This window comes from Scophthalmus maximus, chromosome 7 (assembly GCF_022379125.1).
Source record: "Scophthalmus maximus strain ysfricsl-2021 chromosome 7, ASM2237912v1, whole genome shotgun sequence".
Classification (NCBI taxonomy): domain Eukaryota; kingdom Metazoa; phylum Chordata; class Actinopteri; order Pleuronectiformes; family Scophthalmidae; genus Scophthalmus; species Scophthalmus maximus.
In genome coordinates this window covers 20,353,050-20,374,333 of record NC_061521.1, presented here as the reverse complement: position 1 = coordinate 20,374,333, position 21,284 = coordinate 20,353,050, and the positions used below count along the sequence as shown (strand labels likewise).

The following is a 21,284-nucleotide window of genomic DNA, read 5'->3' as shown; positions in this document are numbered from 1 at the left end:
CCGGATATTTCAATTAGTTTGTTGAAAAAAAGGTCCTGCTAACCAAGTCAAATTTATACCTGCAGTAAAAATGTTTCAGCATCAAGTCATACATGTTTGGCCACGTGTCCAAACAAACTAGTGGCAAAAAATGAAATGGGTCAGTGATAGCGAGGTATACTATCTACACCGAAATGTTTCCTTAAAATGTTCAACCGTACCAGTTCTGTTCGGACTTGAAAGTCGTCTCACACCTAAATTAGAAATCAGAAACTCATCCTGAGGGTAGTACATGTCCCCGAGCGCTGGATATCGTGTTTGCACCAGACGTTTTCTTTGACATGCGCGTCATTAAGGAAAATCAAAGAATCTCTGTGTTGCCGAGTCTAGCGGGAGCCATAGCTAATATCCCACCATATAGAGTAGTTTCCTGCTCTGACAGGATACCACAGCCCAAGAAGGGAAACCTAACACCCACCTGCAAATAACACTGAGTCAGACGTGGTGGTGAGTGGAGCCCCTGACATCTTGATGTATTTGTATGAGCATGTGACTGTGTGGGAGGCTTGGCCGTATGCTAGATGTGCCAATGCAGAACTGCTTGCTGCAGTGAGTGCGAACGAACAGGCGTTTCAGCATGGGGTAACTATGGATGCTGTGTTGAAGACTATCATTTAAAATCACGAAAAAACAAACTACAAGCTTTTCCCCCCTCGTTTGAACTGATGGATTACAAAGAAATAAACCAATTCCTACAAATACACAAGAGCAGTTATACTTAAAACGGCACAGCCTCTTGTGTGTGTTGGCCCCGCTCTTCTACCATTAATAACTCCTAGAGACTTAAATCAATAGCTTGACATTTTTTTAATTTTTGAAAATTGGATTCTCAACGCCGTGCGGAAGTTACTGCTCCAGTCCAAGAAATGATCTAGTCCGTAGTCAGCATTTTCATACTGTTTTCGTAAAGATTAATCAAATGGTTGCTGGTAGATGGATTTTGTTGCTTTTGGACAGAGCATGCTAGGCTAAGGCTGCGTGATGGCTATAGGCTGTAAAATGACTGTACAGCCATGAGAATGTCAGCTATTTTCGTTGACATGGCAAGAAAGCAAATGTACATATTACCCAAAATGTCAAACTATAGCCAAGTAGCTTCATTTTCTGTGGAAGATAGCTTAGCTCATTACTTTAGGTACCCTAATAGGAGCTTCACACTTTTAAATGAAATAAGTGCCAGTGCAAAAACAAAAGAAAGAAAAACAAATATGCTTTGGGTGGAAGAGATGAAATAGAGATATTCCTAAAGGCCTCCTCGCGAAGCTGGGTCGTCAGCATTAGCATAATATGGAAAAATCACCTCAATTACTCCCACTTGGCAGAGTGCGACAGAGAGAATGGATGGAGCGATGTTCAATTTGGCAGGCGGTGGCTGGGTTAAGGTCAACCCACCCTCTCGGATTGACTGACTGTTTGGTTTTTCCGGGAAGACGGCAAATGATGCGTCCGTGCCTTATCTGTCACGGCAGATAAAGGCCATCTTGAGGTGTATGGGGTCCTGCGGTGTCACAACATGAAATGTGGTGGAGGACGAAAATCTTCCACGATATGTAACTTCCTGTATGTTGACGCACATCTCGGCTGTTAGCAAACCTGTCATACTTAAACCTACAATAACCGACCCGACCCAACTGACCAGCTTTACGCTAACTGTTTGGTAGTGAGCACTGCGGGCGGTGTACGGTCAGAGAGCACTGAGAATGTTATTGTAAAAACATTAATTACAGCCACTTTGAAGTGTTTTTTAATGCAAGTGATTACTTCCCATACTACCCAAGTATGAATAAAAAAGTGCAGCACTATAAATCATGGACTTCATGCACCCTAAGCCACTTTTTTAGCCTTCAGCATTACATCAATATTCCACATGCTCCAGACGTTTTTCTTGCATCTCATCCTATTCACCGGTCCAATGCACCACTGAACGACTCACCACACCTCTTCTACAGCACTGCCTGCCAAGTGGTCTGAGTACTGGGCACGGAACTAAAAAATGTTGTACCCTACAGTTTGTGCTCATACTGTAAATTCAGAGGATGAACTGCATCCTCTTTGGACTGTCTCACCATCCCTGTGCCAAGACCTGCAGTAATGTAATGAGGATGAATGAACACAAAGTGATGTGAGTCTGATTCTGACTCTGCACCTGAAGACTTAAAATCCTGATCAGGAAAATGTTTACTGGCGTTATAAATCATGTATTTTTGCTACCAGGGGAGTCGCCCTCTGCTGGCCATTCGAGACAGAATAGGTTTCAGACACTTTAATGCATTAGCTTCACTTTCGGGACCCGAAGTCGTCATCAATTTTTACATACAAGTTTATGGTATGGACACAGATATGACAGTGTCAACAAACTGACATGTGTATCAAAAGGTTTTATTGTAGCTTTAAAACAAAGTGTTTAAATAGTAGTGCTCCTCTGCCTCTTCTTCTGTTGATGATTCATCGATATAGTGAGTCTTTATCACTTTCTGTCTGTCTGTCTGTCTGTCTTTCTCTCCCTCACTCTATAACTCGGTTTTATTCACATCACTCTGCATAATGCATGATAGCACACAGGTCCCCCAAGGCCTTTTCATTACGTAAACCTGTTGCAAGAGGAGCCACAACAGCACTTTTACAACATCCATCACAACAGGGGCAAGCCTCTGTGTGTGTGTGTGTGTGTGTGTGTGTGTGTGTGTGTGTGTGTGTGTGTGTGTGTGTGTGTGTGTGTGTGTGTGTGTGTGTGTGCACTGTGTGTGTGTGTGCACTGTGTGTGTGTGTGCTGTGTGATGTATTGCTGGTTGAGCTGCGGTGAAGTTAGAATACAATTACACTTACTATCAAAGCACACACACACCAGAAAGTATTTCCTAACACGCGGCGCCTTAAGTGTATTGTGTGCACCAGAATCACCACGTGCCCACACGAGGATGAAAGCCGTCCTTCCTCTTTGGGAGGAAAAAGAATAAAACCAACCTCTGCGGGGCATCATCGTAGGATATAGGGGGAGAGAGACGCTTTCACTGAAAGCTCTCAGAGAGAGAGAGAGGCATTACGCCTGGGGAAATCAGACCCAGCTTCATCAACAATACCAACACATATAAGAAGGATATCAGGGAATAACAACTGCAGTATGAAAAAAGGACTGAAGACACAGGAGGCAAGGGAGGACCACTCACTCCCACCTTTGGTCAATACTCGGTCTGTCATCCCCTGCCTGCAGTGAGTGCAGCTCTATTACAGTACATTCAAAGGGAAGCACTATATTAGAGCTGCAGAAAACGCTCTTTCACGGATGTCTTTCATAGAGTCTGCAGTTCCTCCACAAGAGAGAGATTGAGGTATAAGCGTTTAACATCCCTGAATCCGAGGGACTTCTCACAATATACTCATAACTGTAACAGTTACGGTGCAGTCGAGAGCCTAACGGGCAAGATGAATTCCTATATTGGAACTGAATGTGGTTTGGGGTAAATCCAGTGAAGAAAGGCTTTGCTTTTGTTTCACTGTTGCACAAGTCTGTGATGGGAATGGGAACTCTACAAGTGACATAGGGATAGTGAATCAGTGGACGTGTGGTGAGGATGTGAAGTGGAGAAACACCCCCACGCAACTGACTTTGAATATTCATAATCTCACCGTTGGCATTCTTCCCACAGATCAGGTGCTGCCAGGGCTGCAGGGAGCCCCATATCTCCGCCTCGCCGCTGACGGCCTGCTCCAGGGTCTCCACGGTGAACTTGGGGATGCCGTTGTCGCGCTCCAGCAGCGCACTGCGCAGCACGCGCGCGTGCACCTCGCGGAAGAGGCTCTCCATGCACGCGGCCAGGTAGATCGCCGCGTGCTCGTGGACCCTCGCCGCCACCCTGCTGTCGACCATCCACCTGAAGAACTTGCCCACGTCGAAGACGAGTCCGCAGCGCACCGACTTGCCGCGGCTGAACTTGTCCTCCTCCGTGCTCATGTTGTACAGGGACAGCGCGCCGAGGGCCGCGCCGACGCAGTGCATCGACACGCTCCACGACAGGGCGATCCTTATGGCACTTTGGATCTCGTATTTGGTGCATTTGGCGTAGCGCAAACTCAGCCGCTGCGCCTCCCGGGCGACCCTGACCAGCGCGCGGCTCACCAGCCCCGAGAGCCGGAGCAGGACGTCCTGCGGCGGGGCCGGCGGGCTCGCCTCCTCGTCCCCGCTGCTCAGGGCGCTCGCCACTTCGCCGAGGCTCCACGGCACATCCTCGAGCTCGGGCAGTTTGGCGCACTGCACGGTGCACTCCAGGATCTCGGCGTCTTCCACCAGGACCGTGTTCACAGTGTCCAGGCTGTTGTGTCGACTGTGCATCGAGTCGGTTAGATGCCAGTGACTCGCTCCATGTGCATCCGAGCAGCACAGCGACGCACTGGAAGATCGGAAGGAGTCGGCGGCTCCACCATAACCCGAGTCGAGCGTCAAGTCCTCCAGGGTCCTCGCGGCTGACTTGCTACTCCTTGCCATGGCTGCACTTCATACTGTAAAACAGGGCTCGTGGGAAAAGTGGAGGAAAAAAAAAAGATATCCAGTGAAGAGTGGAGTCGTCCGCGCGCACGTGCTCTTGGACGAGCTCTGCTGATAAAATAGCCACTGAACTGTTTTTTAAGGAGAAACAAATAATAAAGTCCATCCGAGGCTGGAGTTAAAGAGTGTGTCACTACACTGAGTCCACAGCGACGCGCTCTGTGAACTGACAGATGGGGGCGGGGCCGCGGAGAAAGCGAGAACAGCTGTCAGCCAATGGACTCTCGGGATGAGGCGGCAAAGAGTTTTAATTGGATCGCTTCGGGCGATCACTAACAAGTCACTGATGTAGCCCATGATGAGGCTTATTAATAAAGAGGCAATGTAAACAATGTGAACAATGACAGAACCTACTTTTGTAAGAACTCAAAGTCTCCTAACTTTGGAAAAGAATAAACAGGCCAACATAAAGTGCCACAACAGCGAGATGTTAAAGACAGAATTTGCAACTAAATTATGGAACAAATAATATATAGAAGGAACTGTTTATATATAACCCATGTTTAGGGGACAAGTCGTCCAGAGTATCAGGCTTTTTCATAGAGGGGCCCTATGTCTGATGGTAACATGACTCAAGACCATTAATAATAGATTGCATGCATAATGTATCCTTTGCTCCTGTGGAGGAGAACTCATTGAAATGATCTGAATTACTTCCAAGGTCATTGGATGTGAGGACTAACAGGGTCTAACCTGGGCTGGCTTTTTTTCCTCCCCTGAACACTATACGCTCCCTGGCTCAGAGGAATCTGCATGAACCATCTGTAGCATTAACTGACAGCCAATATGAGTACAAGGACAAGTAAAGTTAAAACAATCCACATACATATTTATTATACTTATAAATACAGCAGGGAGGTGTGTGGTTAAGTGTATTGAAAACAACTGGAGTCAAACTGTAACACTGACACTACAGCTCCAGTGTGACAAAATGTCTCAGGAGTGGATGAATCTAATGTGGCTGCGAAAGATAATTTCTTTCACAATCTGGAGGATGCTCACTGCTCTGTCTGAGTTTACATTAGAGGTGCGGTGAAACTGCACCTTCTGTTTTTGACAGCAGGGTGAATTCATCCTCCTTGAGCAACAGTGAACCCTGGTGTTGTGCAGTGAAACTCGAGTTTATTTGTCGGTGCAGGGAGCTTATAGATTGCTTTTTCTTCTGAGTGACACTGACACTAAACGAATGACAACGATGAAACACACTGCAGATTTCAATTTTAGTTTAGTTTTTTTGGTTTAGTTGATAATCACAAGGTCCGAAGCAGCAGTGAGCTTGGCATTAAAAAGGCTGTGGAAAAAGCAGATCTCGTGTCTCCTGGTCTGTGGCAGCAAACTGCACATTTGCTTTATGATGGTTAACATGGCATTGTAAAACTTCCTCAGTGAGAAGATAGAAGTATTTTTGATTTGATGCAACAATCACCTCATTCACTGGAGATGTGCTTATCCATGTGCATAACTACTGCATCTAACATATAGAAATATATAGTGGTCAGACTCTGAAGGTCATAGGGAAGGTCATAGTCACATGGGACAGATCCACCACCAGGTATAACTGCATTCTTCATAATCTGGTTTTATCCCACAATGTTACCTTTATAAGGCCAGGCCTCTTTCCTTTTCACAGATTGTAATCACATTAACATATCTCAGTCACTTCATTGATTGATCTTTCCTTAAAGGGGGAAAAAGCGTAGGATGTGTTAGGCACCAAAGAGTTTAGGAGAATCGTTGCTGTGAAAATCTGGATTCAAAACTAAACTTGAAGGTTTTTTATAGTCCTTTATAGTCGTGGAGGATGATTAAATATCACTGTTTAATGTTTATGTTTGGGGGAAATTAGCCCTTCCAGCTCAGGGACTGCTTTAATCAAACTTCATTTAGAGGGAGGAGCATGTCAGGGGGAGCACAACTCAGGCAAAAACGCAATTTGATCCGCTCAACCAGACAAAAATTGTAGGACATTATACAACATCTAAAACCCTCCTCCTGCTGCCTTTTTCCAAAGAAGCTTATAATTACATGATGGCCTCAGATCTTACTTTTCAACACATCTCTTGTCCAAGCTGGGCTGAACAACACAACATTTCACCATAATTATGCAAATGACACATCCATTTACACATCCATATAACCAGGAGACTATATAATCGGGTACACACTGAGAAAAAAGAGGAAGGAGGAAATTGAACTAATCAAAATATTGGATTTTTAGTTTAACAAAACTGAAGTAATTTTTTGGGGGGAGATAAGGAAGAACCATCAAATGACAGCACTTAGCTTCAAAGGCTAAAGTTGAAAACCAAACATCAAGCCAAAAATCTTGGGTTAGTCGTGGACTCAGACCTCAACTTCACAGCGACGTCAGAACAATTAGAAAATCCACCTATAGCCTTAAGAACAGGACTTATATCTCAGCATGATTTGGAAAAACTTGTCCATGCATTTATCTTCAGTCGACACGGCTGCTGTAATAGAGTGTCAACTGATCAGACAACTGCATCACATGTGCTTTATCATACAAAGCACAATGCTAATTGTATGATTAGTCAAGTTGACGGACACTGTGGCTGCAACGTCCTATGAGTGAATAAATGGCCCAAAGCTTTGACTGCTCAAACCAAAGTCAAACTTAAAAAATGAATTTAAATTCCAAAAGCGCTATTGGAAGTAAGCCTGATAACATTATGTCTAAAAATAATAAATGAATAAAAAAAAGAAGAAATGTCAAAATGCGATAGGGTTTATTCCAGGACCTTCCCTGGTTGAGACTGCCATCTAGTGTCCATTTGAAAAGCTACATGTTGGTTTTCTCCCATGAATTATTCCTCAATGACCTCGGGCCTCATCATGAGAGAGCAGCTATTAGTTCTGAACTCAATGACCCACAACAGAAATGTGGCACAATTAACTCATCACAATTGTATATTTGTGAAACTAGGTCAACAAATCCTGACACGAGCAGCTGCGATACACACAAATGACTCTAACTCTTCAACTATTGTGAGAGCATAACTGAAAAAAAAATGAGCAGGAAAAGCTGCAGAAACCTCACTCATGACAACGCCAGGGCTTATGATTATAGATAAATCATGACGCAGACTTTACTGCTCGACAGTTTACTGTTCTAATTGGTTTCTGACTCACTGGCCAGGCTCATTTCAAGCCAAGCTGATCCGTGTTCCCATCGGCTCATTGTAGATGACATGACACTATAGAAATTGTGAGGCACAATGTTCTGAACAATTTGAAAGCGATACTCACTGTAATATCTGCAGTGTCGCTCCAGAGGTCTGGTCTGTGGCAGGGACATATTATTGACATGCTGCTCTAGTTTGCCTCTTGGACTCCAACAATTTAAAATTGCTTCCCGGTGTGGTGCCAGAAAGCGATCGTCCGCCAGACACTGATTTTTTATGTGGCTCAAACTGTCATAACGGGCACATATGCACAACTCTATGACCATAGTAATATCAAAAGTATGTCTTTGTGAAACGCCGCTCAGAGCGTAATCAGGCACGGTTTGCCCACAGGGAACACGATCCTATTGTTTTTAAGCGTTTGTATGTCTAACATTACTACACGGTAATTAACATGATGGTATATGGTAATGGGTTATGTATAAAATAAAAAATGATTGCAATTATCCTTATAACTGCATTCTTTCACCTGCTCTGTCTTCGATTATAACCCATGCAGTTTTTTTGTAACCTGTTGAAACACCTTTGAATGGGCCATACAACCCATAAAGCACAGTGTATCGTCTGCCAAAAAGAACAGAAATCAGCTTCTGGCGGACGATCACTCTTTGGCACCACACATGTTTTCTCATCATGAAGCAATGTGGCCATACAGCATATGCACAGAAAGGGGAGAAACTCGGCTACACGTCAAAATGATCAACCATTTCATATGAAGCACAATTAAAAACACTAAACTAAATCAGCATGTGGCATAACGGCGAGAACTGCACGTGTCCACTGTGCAGTATGTCGACGACATGGTCGCGATAGTCCTCGCTAACAACAACACGCACCGAGTCCAATGGTGTCTTTATAATCACTGAATACGACCAACTGTCATCGAATAAGCAGCTGAAGAAGAGCAAAAAAAATTGTGTTTGTATCAAAAATTGTATATCTTGAACTAAAACACCAAGCAACTAAGTCGGCATCTCGCGTAGACACAACCGGTCTTGATAGTTGCCGCTAACAACAACAACATGCTAACAGCACAAGCTACATAATCAAACCAAAGCTCTTAACACACCGATTCCAGCGGCATGTTCTCCGCTTACGCTACAACCATCTTTTCTTTGAAGCAGCAGCTGAACACGTGATCGTAATATCAAACAGCGACACACATGAATTATGTCTTACCGTCGAGCTTTGTCTCGAAAAGTTGTGTTTTGATGCTCGAGTCCGCTTCCGTTAGCTAGCACAAGAACCACTCGTCGTGGTGAGATGTTACTCCGCCTGTCCCGTCGTCGTTCGTTTCCAGCGGAGGGATTCGAATGTGAAACGGTCTCTATCGAAACAAGTTCGTCACAGTTTGTTCGCTTTTTCTTAAAGGGAGAGTTCAGTGATTTTGGACTGGGGTTGTATGAGTTACGTATGCGTAGTTAATATGTCACCTCATGGAGATGGTGATCGGGGTTGTCATTTCACGGAGTTTGGAGGAGAAATGGAAGTAGCGTAAGTCACAGTCGCAATGTTGCAGAGGGGACCACCGAAAAACGTACATGGCCGAAGTACGCTTGAAAAAAAAGGGCAAACTTAAACGGCTGCCTGGCGGAAAACTTAACCAGTAGAAAAATACGTCCTTCAGCGTACAATTGAACGTATTTTTTTTTTTAGGCAACGTTTTAAAATGTGGCGAAAAAGACGTTTTTCGGTGGTGTAAAAGTAAAGCAATTCAATAATTCAATAATTCAATAACACTGCAACAAATGCTCCACTACAAAACCTGGAGTCTTACGGGTGGAGGATGGATGGTGGACCTGTCATAGTGGATACTGTACTCCACAGTTGCATTTTTTTAACAGATGTGTGAACTACAATAAATTACGTTGACCCAAATATAAGTTAACATAGGTTTGGGAGTATAGGGCCCCTGCACAGTTGCCCTTGCTGAGCTGATACAACATTAAACCTGTGTACATAGATAGATAGACAGAGATATAGATAGTTGAAAATATATACATATATAAACTCAAATTAACTTACAAATGTAAACATGAAATGTATTATAAATCTTTATTAATATATCAATATAGCATATATACATATGAGTATGTACTCTACTTTCATTATTTCGTGTTTTATGTAGAATTTAACGCAGATCATTTTGGCAATGGTTAGAAATGTCGGACCAAACTCACAGTTACTATGTGAGCGGTGTGCTCCCTGATATAAATCGAGCAGGCCTCTCCGCACTGCATGTGCTCATCCGGGTACTTCTCGGGTTACTACCTAAACACACAACTCAATCGGCTGTTAAGTGTGTTATTTAATATTACTGCCTCGCGAAAAGTTAACCCTTACAATACATGGTGAGAAAATATGGGCACATATCGACGTCTCCGTCATTATAAGAGGCGTTGACAACGTGTAAGCGGTGACTTAAAAAAATAAAAATACATTTAAAAAAGCACATTACGGAAACGTGACGGCGAGCCGGTTGTATAATGGTATATTTCGACCAATCGGAGCACCGTATTCCTCCCTGCCTCTGCCTGTGGGTGGAGATGTTGACCCAGAAAAAGGATCTTGCATGGCCGACGACTGTAGCAGGTATTCATCATAACACGACTTGGTACACCTGTTTTAAAAAGGGTCGAGTCGGTGCAGAATGTTTTTTTGTAGACTAACGTTACGGGTGTAAACAACCCGGAACTATTTGCGCGCGTGTGCTTGTTTCTTTTTGTTGTTGTTGCTTTTGCGACCGAACAGCTTGTGTGACGTGGGTTCGTTTCACCTTCTCCAAATCCACCGTTGGTGCCTTAAAGATTAATTTATTCTAATTTCATAGAATGTGTTCGATTCGTCGTTGCTTGTGAAAGAGTCGAGTGTGCGTGCTGGTCGTTTTTTCCGGCGTCCACCGTGGTCACCCGCTTTACAAACCCATGCAGCCGCCGCTGACGAGTGGACCCAACTCTGTGCACACGTTCATGGAGCAAGGTCGGAGTCGGGGAGCCCGTCAACGCGCCCACTGAGCAGGTCCAAATCACTTGACCACTTCTTCCCCTACGAAATCAACGCAAGAGGGCGTCATTTGTTTTGGGGGGGGTGGACCCAGTGATACCAGGGCGACATGGTGGTCAACACCGTCCACTGGTTCCGGAAGGGACTGCGGCTGCACGACAACCCGTCCCTGAGGGACTCCATCCGCGCGTCGGACACCCTGCGCTGCGTCTACATCCTGGACCCCTGGTTCGCGGGCTCCTCCAACGTGGGCATCAACAGGTGGAGGTACGTGGTGGGACCCGGGGAGGTGTCGGGACGTAAGGAGACTCTGGAAGAGGAGTTCTTCAATGATCTGTCCTCTGCTGTATGAACTCAAAAATAACAGTTGATCCCTCCAGTTTGGCGCCTGTTACTGCCTGCAAATCATTTCTCTATATAGGCAATTAGTGCAATATTAATATTAAAACACAACTAGATGTCTGCGGATACCTTCAGACTTTGTTTATCGCTATACTGCCCAGTTTCCAATGTCAAATTTCGACTCAATTTTTCACAATGGTTCAATATCAGTCACCCGCTCACTGTCACATCATTGACTGTCAACTCTGATGACCATTCAATTTCCAATATATGTATCAAGCGCTGGTGTCTGGGTTGTATTACAACAAAAACTGTCATCGATCGATTTATAGATTATAGAATTCCAACTAGTTTGGGGGTGTTGACACACACACCCAGTTTTATGCATCGATTGTCTCCCCTAATTTTTAGACAGTTACAATTAATTTATTTTCATATCCCTCAGGGCGAACAGAACACCACACAAATACATGATGTTAAAAATGTTCCATGTCCCTTCTGTTTCTTTTTACTGCCTGATGCTGTATTCGGTTGTTTGGTGCAGGATTCAGATGTGTTCCCGTGCTAGTTTCAGCCCTGTATGATAGTGAAGAATGCGCAGAGCTCTTGTTAGCGTCCCCTTGACTGTGCCCATGAATTTCAATCTTCACACCATTGCTCATATGAAACTAATACATGTTAAAGAAATAAGTGACATTCAGAGAAAGAAAACAACAGACATGTTTCAAGAACCTGGTAGACCATTTTTATATCATTAGCTGTGCAGCTAATTTTCTTTGAGTTCACTCCATAATTTATTTTGGGATGAAGGGAAATTAATTAATTATAACGTTGTGCAAAGGCTTCAGCCAGTGAGTGTGGTGAAGTCATTTTTCCCGCTCGCTGCTCAGCCTCAAATGGAGGGCTGAGAAATTGGGTCAGTGTGTTGCTCTCATAACATCATGCCCGCCTCACAGTTTTGACTACATAAAAAATGCACCAAACCCCACATTTCCTTTTTCTGCAAATGTTCTTATTAGAATAGAATAATTATTATTTTAGGATAACAATATAATAAATTTATTATGTATGAATATGTATGCATACAGTATTATACATACTGTATGCTATCTTACCTTTAAGAACCAATTTACAGAATTAGAAGGCAGATTAAATCCCTGCTTCATATGTTTTTTTTAAATAGAATCTTGATACGCAACTTTTATTTTTTTTTAAAAGGAAAATAAATAGAGGTGATGTGTCTGTTGACATTGTGCTGATTCTACAAGAAAGAATACACTTTGGTTTAAGTTCAAAAGCATATCTCATGTGCATAAAAGTCTTGTTTGTTTTTCTGGCTCTCACTGAGAGAGGGTACATATTCCCTGTTGTGTCAGGCGTCATCATCCCGTTGCTGATAATAATGTTGTTTCAAGTGTCTGGAGGTCAGACAGTGTCTACAAAGACTTCACCAGAAGAGGGCTGTCTGCTCACAGTAAAACACTCAAATCTTCCGTTTCATAGTGGAGCACTCTCTTCATTAATGCAAGCCTTTTCTTCTGTTGTCTATATATAGTATAATCTGTCGTAAATTCAGTTGCATAATACTTGTGTCCATTCTAGGATCAGAGCCAGGATCAGTTAAAAAAAACACCTCACTTTTTTAGGAGTGCTTTGACTAATTTTAGGAGTGCTTGAGCACTGCGGCTCAGACCACCTCCAAATGTGCTGTGAGTGATCAGATCATATTGCGTCCGTTTACCACCTGTAACTATAGCTTTCTACTTGTGATCGAATAACCCAAGATGAATGAACACGGCATCTCACCAACTTCATCTTTACTCTTTACGTTTCTAATATTGCACGCATGCATATTTGCAATTCCATTGAATCTTAACACGTGTGTTGTGCTTTCACAAATTCTTTCAAATCATCTACATTTATGACTGGTCTCGTGATTGCATTTTTGTGTAACCATGGTCTCTCCTACGACTTACCTCACATGTACAGTATAATCAGCCCTTCTGTCTGTCTGTCTGCTCCCAGGTTCTTGTTGCAGTGTTTGGAGGACTTGGACGCCAGCCTGCGCAAACTCAACTCCCGCTTGTTTGTCATCAGAGGTCAGCCGACAGATGTCTTCCCTCGTCTTTTCAAGGTATAAGAGATTAGATGGATAAGAAGATGCACTCCATAACTACACACAGAGCACAAGGGGCTGGGCGATAGAACGTTAACGATATCCCGGCCGGCCTGCGTAGCTCGTTGCCGGCCGGCCGCGAGTCTTGCTTGGCCATGCCCGCGGTCGTCGTTCGCTTGCGGGGAGAAAATTATGGCGTAGACGCGATCAGTTTTTCCGCTCTTCAAGGGGGGAGGTGCTGTTCAGGTTGGGGGCGTGGTTGCCCCAGTAGCAGGAGTCAACTTACGTCACTTGACGCCCGGGCTGTGAATGGCTCGTTTACAGATCGTCTGCACGGCCAACCCAAACCACGAATCAACGACTCATTGTTTTCTTTTCATTCTCCGTGGGCTGGCAGACACCCCAGATAACAAAATATACGTGGAGGCAGGCTGAAAAGGTGCCTGGAGCATAATATGGGCCCTTTAATTTTGCCATTTGCTATTAATGAGATCTGAATTTGACTGAAGATTTGATCATTAACACGCTGGCCGTAATCTTTGTATCTGTCAGTCCAGTCTTCTACAAACATTTTTGTTCAGAATAACACAATGAGTTGCGTATTTACACACCTCTACGTTTTTCTTCAGGAATGGCAGGTCTCACGTTTATCTTACGAATACGACTCTGAGCCATTCGGCAAGGAACGTGACGGCGCCCTCCGAAAACTAGCCGACGAGGCGGGGGTAGAGGTCATGGTGCGGATTTCACACACCCTCTACGATCTGGACAAGTGAGTGACTGCACAACTATGTCCATAGTGACCTCCCGCTTGTGTGTGTGTGTGTGTGTGTGTGTGTGTGTGTGTGTGTGTGTGTGTGTGTGTGTGTGTGTGTGTGTGTGTGTGTGTGTGTGTGTGTGTGTGTGTGTGTGTGTGTGTGTGTGTGTGTGTGTGTGTGTGTGTGTGTGTGTGTGTGTGTGTGTGTGTGTAAGTAAGTAAGTAAGTAAGTAAGTAAGTAAGTAAGTAAGTAAGTAAGTAAGTAAGTAAGTAAGTAAGTAAGTAAGTAAGTAAGTAAGTAAGTAAGTAAGTAAGTAAGTAAGTAAGTAAGTAAGTAAGTAAGTAAGTGTGTGTGTGTAAGTAAGTAAGTGTGTGTGTAAGTAAGTGTTTGTAGGTGTAGGTTTTTATTGATTTCCTTTTTATTACATTGTTCTCTCCTAAAGGATCATAGAACTCAATGCTGGTCAGCCGCCTCTCACCTACAAGCGCTTCCAGGTCCTCCTCACTTGCATGGATGCTGTGGACCTGCCCACAGAGACCATCACATCTGAGGTCATTAGAAAATGTACCACACCCATTGCAGCAGACCATGATGACAAGTTTGGGGTGCCCTCGCTGGAAGAGCTAGGTAAGTTGTTTTTCTTTAATTAGTGTGTGTGGTGTACACAGATGGTTTCAACTGCTTGTGTATTTTGCCTTTAAGGTTTCGAGACAGAAGGCCTAACCACAGCGGTATGGCCGGGTGGAGAAACAGAAGCCCTCGTGAGACTAGAGCGGCATCTGGAGAGGAAGGTAAAAAAAAAACCACATCATACTACACAGTATATGAACGAAATATGAAATAAACACCACCATGCCATCACTTGAGATAATTTGGTCACGTCAAAAAAAAAAAAACACATCCCCCTGTTTAAAGTGGACAAAAAGAGGCCTGCACATTTCATTAACTCACATTCGCAGAGCAAAGATGGATCGTCCGAAAACATTTTGTTGTCAGCCGAAGAACAGAAAACCAATAAACCCCAATTACATTTATGAGTGCTCAAACCGAGTTTGTAGGCACTGTACTCATACGCCATATCAACTGTAATTTATCCAGGTCGAAATTTTTCTGTGATATTATGCTTTAAGCAGACCGTCCGTCTTTTTACAGGCATGGGTGGCGAACTTTGAGCGTCCACGTATGAACGCCACCTCCCTGATGGCCAGTCCCACGGGACTCAGCCCCTACCTGCGCTTTGGATGCCTCTCTTGTCGGCTCTTTTACTTCAAACTTACAGATCTGTACAAAAAGGTATGAATGGCCACAGACATGAACCTGAATGAATAATTTATTCTTGAAAACAAGCTGTTTTCCATTTTGTGTTTGTTTTTAATCAGATGACATTTATTGTGATTTGAGATGCATAAGCCTACGCAATACCCTCGAGTATGGACATTTAAATGTCTGTGTCATGTACATCTTGATGTTATGATCACTTAAAACCCACAAACTTTTTCTGTTTTTTAAATTTTATTTTAATGTAAAAGTGGAGAAACATGTGAATAAGTTTAACCAGTTCATACTGCAGATGATAATTAATATTGAGTCATGTCATTACCCTTATCAGATGAAGAAGAACAGCACCCCGCCGCTTTCCTTGTATGGGCAGCTGCTGTGGAGGGAGTTCTTCTACACGACCGCCACCAACAACCCCTGCTTCGACAAGATGGAGGGAAACCCCATGTGTGTCCAGATCCCATGGGACCGAAACCCAGAGGCGTTGTCCAAGTGGGTGGAGGGACAGACGGGCTTTCCCTGGATAGACGCCATAATGACCCAACTGAGGCAGGAGGGGTGGATCCATCATTTGGCGAGGCACGCCGTGGCCTGCTTTCTCACCAGGGGCGACCTGTGGATCCGATGGGAGGAAGGCATGAAGGTGAGAGCTGAGAAATGAGATTTAAGTACATATGGGCATTAGAAGAAAAGTTGAGTGAATGAAGCCAATGTTCTGCTGTCCTGATGATTCTCGCTCTGATTTTCATTATTACCATCCGTTGTCTCAACTGTCTGCTGTCAACTGTCCCGTGCAGGTCTTTGAGGAGTTGCTGTTGGACGCGGACTGGAGTGTTAATGCTGGCAATTGGATGTGGCTTTCATGCAGCTCTTTTTTCCAGCAATTTTTCCATTGTTACTGCCCTGTGGGTTTCGGACGACGCACGGACCCCAACGGCGAGTACATACGGTCAGTCACTACCTTTCAACTGCGCCAAATGAATTTAGAAGCATGTGTCCTTTCTTAATTTTGAGCATACGTTAAAAATGGTGCAATCAAATTATCTCATGGTTTACTTGTGCTCTGTTGTATCATCACTGGGGGAAATCATTTGTCATGGTCGCATCAGTGTTGGTTGACATTAACATTAACATGACAGCATCATCTATGGGTTGCATCAGGATTCCCAATGTATCAACAGATTGTTAAGTTTTATTTATAACAAAAAATGTATATAGGTTTACTTGTAATCTCGTGGTCTATTTGCAACACAGCCCAGAGGTTCACCTAAAAGTGAAATTTGACAATCACGTGCAGCAACTGATAAACACCAATGGAAAGTTATTACACATTTCTGTAGTGTGCTACAGAAATCCTGTTTACCTTATTCCAGCTTATTCCACATCCGTCTTAATTTTTTTTTTCATTCTCTGCTTTCAGCCGTTATTTGCCCATATTGAGGGGCTTCCCTGCTAAATACATCTACGATCCGTGGAATGCCCCGGAAGAAGTGCAGAAAGCGGCAAAGTGCATCATAGGGGTACAATACCCTAAGCCCATGGTGAACCACGCGGAGGCCAGCCGCGCCAACATCGAGCGAATGAGGCAAATATACCATCAGCTGTCCAGCTACAGAGGACTGGGTAGGGACGACTCGGATACTCCCACGTTGATTTTAGTGGGTTTTTTTGGTTTCTGGAAATTCTGCGTGTATTTATAGTAAATGTAAACTGTTGTCAAAGAAAAAAAGCCCACAATGCTAAGCATACCCCATACACCACAGTGATGGGACAGCAGATTTGCAAAATGCGCAGCACACAATAGTGCATTAGAAAACAGTACTACTAAATGAATGCTACCGTTGTGTAAATTTAAGTAGCAACTGCTCAAGTACAAAACACTGGGTGAAACGTAAAGATGTGTAAGTAAAGCCCCCAAAATAAAGAGCTTTAAGAGTTTGGAGGGTCAATTTGGAATTTTGTTCTCAGCAAATATGGATACACATCCATAATATTTTCTCTAAGTCAGACTCTCAGACATTCAGGTACTGCAGAGTTTAAGCCTTGGCGTGTAAGTACTGTCAGATGGCGCCAATCATCTGCCATTGGTGAACTTGTCAGGGTTTATCAAAGTGCTCATACAAGCATTGTGGCACTTGTAATACGTTCTCTTATCCATTTGCTTTGCTAAAAGAGTTTACTGATGTTTGTGGTGTGTGCCAAACATTCAAACATCTTCCCCGTTCTCCTGCAGGCCTACTGGCAACCGTACCTGCCAATCCAAACAATGGTGCAGGTGGCAGCAACGTTGCAGGAGTCAACACGGGGACCGGTCATGGTTCAGGAGAGTCCTCTGAGGAGCTGTCCATCCGGGAGGGAATGCCTCGGACAGGTACAAGTTAGTTGGTTGACGTACAATACAATACATTTACATTTTACTTGGTAGACACAAAATTAACTTGTAATTTACTCAGAGACCTCACACTCTTGGCCAAAATTAAAAACCCATGAGACTTGGGCAGTTTGTCAACTTGATATTTATTCATTTAATCAAACATATTCGATATCTCTGGCTGGCAGGACTTGTTTCTGTATATTGGACTTTATCACAGAGCACAAACAAACTACTGTTGTTCTGCCCCAAAAACATTAACTATATTAGTTTAAAAAGTATAATATGCCCTAAGTTGCTACACTTCAAAGAACTTCATAATAGCTTCTTAAGTATATTCCTTTCACACAGTTGGACAAAGTTATATCTGTGTTTCTTTTTTTATTCCATTCATAAACTTAAATGCAAGTTGAAAGCAGATTCTCTAATGACGTTTGTTTGCCTTTCATGTTTTAATGCAGAAAGAAGTCAGTCGACACAGAAAAGGCAGCGTGAAGAAGAACCATCCAAGAGCGGCTCTAAATCCGGGAGGCAGAGCAAATAGAGAATTGACAAGAGGCAGAACACAAAGGGCCCCTCTGTCGGCCCGTACCCTCCGGTAGCATCCTCCCCTGCAATGCTCTACAGCTAACACACGGTAACTGTAACTAACGACCAGAGGAGATGGAATGTGATGGCCCCTCGAACTCTAAACGTATGTCTAATGGACAAACAATTTGTAATCAGTTAAGATCGTCACATGTTGGACCAACACATCTGGGTCTCCAGATTCTGTAAGAGACACATCACACGTCTCAGGAACAGTGGACGGAATTGAGAGAAATTGGTGAACAAACAATTTGTAATCAGTTAAGATCGTCACATGTTGGACCAACACATCTGGGTCTCCAGATTCTGTAAGAGACACATCACACGTCTCAGGAACAGTGGACGGAATTGAGAGAAATTGGTGAACAAACAATTTGTAATCAGTTAAGATCGTCACATGTTGGACCAACACATCTGGGTCTCCAGATTCTGTAAGAGACACTTCACACGTCTCAGGAACAGTGGACGGAATTGAGAGAAATTGGTGATATTTGAGACGCATAAACCCTCTTACAGAAAAAGAAGAAGAAAAAAACCCAGATTGAATCTTTTAAGTTTCCCATCAGGGTGTTGTGAGGTTAGCTTATGTCTTCCACTACAGCAGTGGTTCTCAAACTTTTTGCTGACGTGCCCCCTCCCTTTTTTGGGGGGGGTTCCCACTCATCCTGGAAAACCTGCAACAACATTCTCCTATTTTCCTTAAGATGAGAATGAACCACTAGGCTTTCTATCAGAACTCCCCAAAATGGGGAGAAAATTGCAAGCAGCATCATCAAAATCCCGAATAAATAATTAAATTTGTAAATATATTAAATTTAAATAAAGGGGCCTTAATTATTTTGCGATTAACTGATCAGAGTCAGTGGCTTTATGCCAGATTGAGAACCACTGCACCACAGTATGTTTGAAAAAATTTTGAAATCTGAAACCATGATCAGTGATGAGAATCATGAGAATGTTTGTTGAGCCCATTGTTTGCGCACTGACATTGGGATACAGTACAGACGTATATACTTTACATTGAATACACAGGACAAATGCAGAAAACAGGACCCTCAATGTTTCATACCAACAATTTTATGGCACATTGTCATGAATGTACATAATGGGATTTTTTTTATATTAAGATTTAGCATACTGATGTCAGATGTACAGCAGTTAAGAAAATTGGAAGCAAGACGGTCAGGTTCTATCACATATTTTGTAAATAATGTTTGATTTTGATTTTCAACTTTTGTATATTAGGTTTGGAATTTCACAATTCCCATTGTAAATAATGTGTCACCAAAACTCAAATGTTCTACCTTGAATGCTATTTTTGTATAAAGAATGACCAAATTCTTACTGTATTGTGTCTTGTTTTTATTTGCACTATAATTCATATGTCATTCTCTTCATGGAGGAATTCAGTATTTCAAAAGGTTTGATGAAGTCTGTTTCTTTGCATATTTTATAAATGAAAGTGTGTATCTCAGGGTCTCACACACTTTTTCTTTGTTGTCATGACGTGAAATGTTTTACGTTCTAATGTGAAACATTTCATAACATTGGAATTATCTTGATATAAGGTGAAAAACATCTGGCTATTACGATAAAACCAGCCTGTATCTGCGTTTTCCAAACAGCCAGCAGTGGGAACCATAAAAGGAAATTACTCCATTATGTAATTCTAATGGTTGTAATTGGATAATATTTAATAAGCGGCAACCAACCATATCAGGAATGAAATGCAGCACGTATTCAACTCTCCACACGCTGATCCTTTACTGCTACTTTGAATAACAGTGAGTTTGTGCTTTAATGCCAAACAAACACAAACAGATCGCTGCAAGTGATTTATAACATACAACCTGTCATACTCGGACTCAAACCTATACGTCTAGAGAGAGAGGGGGATTCAGTTGATCCTGAGGGACATGTAGGCATTCAGTATCTCATAAAAGTTCCATAAAAGACCAGCACTGAAAAATAAAAGAAGGGAATACGATATTACGGTGGTGTAGTGGTTAGCACCTTCGGCTCACAGCAAGAAGGTTCTGGGTTCGAACCCCGGTTCAACCAGGGCCTTTCTGTGTGGAGTTTGGATGTTCTCCCCTTGTATGCGTGGATTCTCTCCGGGTTCTCCGGCTTCCTCCCACAGTCTGAAGACATGCAGAATGGGGTCAGGTTCATTGGAGACTATAAATTGACTGTAGGTGTGAATGTGAAAGTGAATGGTTGTCCGTCTCTGTATGTGGCCCTGTGATAGGCTGGCGACCTGTCCAGGGTGTACCCCGCCTCTCGCCCAATGTTAGCTGGGATTGGCTCCAGCGACCCCCGTGACCCTTAAATGGATAAAGCGGTAGACAATGAATGAATGAATGCCTGCTTGTACATCACATCCTTTAACAATATACTAAACATTTTTTGTCCGAACATTTTTTTATTAATACTGATAATAATCAATAATCAATTATTTCTATATCATATTCAAGTGTCAAACTTAAAAAACAAAAGCCAATGCAAAACCAAAATGAGATAAATATATAAACACAATCAAATAAAAGCATTAAAACAAATTGCATTTGCTGCGCCAAAAATATTATGTTCGATCAATCCATGTACATTTGTTGTTACTGTAACACAGAAGTTGTCTTTTAAAAACAAATCAGTTAGGCATTGTAAATGGTCCAGGTGGTTTTGCTGGGGGTTTTTTTAATGGAAAGAATTTGAGATTCGTCCTTAGGTTTAAATGTCTATTTGTTTATTGGGGGGGGGGGGGTATATCTATACAGCACAGCAGTCCTTAATCAGGGACTGTGTGTGTGTGTGTGTGTGTGTGTGTGTGTGTGTGTAAACTGTGCTTGTGTGCTTGTGTGAGTCACGCCGCAGCGTGATCACACAGCGAAGTGACAGAAGCCTCAAATCAATCCAGCAGAACTAAAACGCACCAGAAAAGAAAAGAAAAGAACAGAAGAAAACAAAACGCCCAGTCTAATCTCATTGGCTGCTGCCGGCCGGTGGGCGGGGACTGTGGAGTTTCATCCCTCTCATTTGCACATCC

The 21,284-nt window shown here is 43.0% G+C and overlaps 2 protein-coding genes across 5 annotated transcripts in view; one reads left to right on the top strand and one right to left on the bottom strand.

Annotated features, from left to right (window-relative positions):
* Nucleotides 1-9,094, bottom strand: part of btbd11b (BTB (POZ) domain containing 11b) — a 64,648-nt gene extending 55,554 nt beyond the window's left edge. Inside the window, exon 1 of one of the 3 annotated variants that reach the window (XM_035642475.2) lies at nucleotides 8,965-9,094. Coding sequence is in view for 1 of the 3 variants with exons in the window: in XM_035642473.2 (XP_035498366.1) it covers nucleotides 3,667-4,522 (856 nt within the window). In the remaining 2 variants the exon portion in view is untranslated. Of the gene's footprint in view, nucleotides 1-3,666; nucleotides 4,739-8,964 lie in introns of those variants that run through there. The other 2 variants (XM_047333235.1, XM_035642473.2) reach the window with 2 other exon arrangements.
* Nucleotides 9,095-10,153: 1,059 nt separating this feature from the next.
* Nucleotides 10,154-19,585, top strand: cry1b (cryptochrome circadian regulator 1b). 2 transcript variants are annotated; one of them, XM_035642477.2, is made up of 11 exons: nucleotides 10,154-10,377; nucleotides 13,156-13,264; nucleotides 13,876-14,018; nucleotides 14,447-14,631; nucleotides 14,707-14,795; nucleotides 15,157-15,297; nucleotides 15,614-15,925; nucleotides 16,080-16,231; nucleotides 16,703-16,905; nucleotides 17,516-17,653; nucleotides 18,115-19,585. In XM_035642477.2, exons 1-11 carry the CDS (start codon nucleotides 10,358-10,360, stop codon nucleotides 18,195-18,197), a joined length of 1,575 nt encoding a protein of 524 aa, XP_035498370.2. In that variant the 5' UTR covers nucleotides 10,154-10,357; the 3' UTR covers nucleotides 18,198-19,585. The 2 variants fall into 2 exon arrangements, with proteins under 2 accessions (XP_035498370.2, XP_035498369.2); XM_035642476.2 differs by having other exon boundaries at nucleotides 10,154-11,055.
* The last annotated feature ends 1,699 nt before the right edge of the window (nucleotides 19,586-21,284 follow it).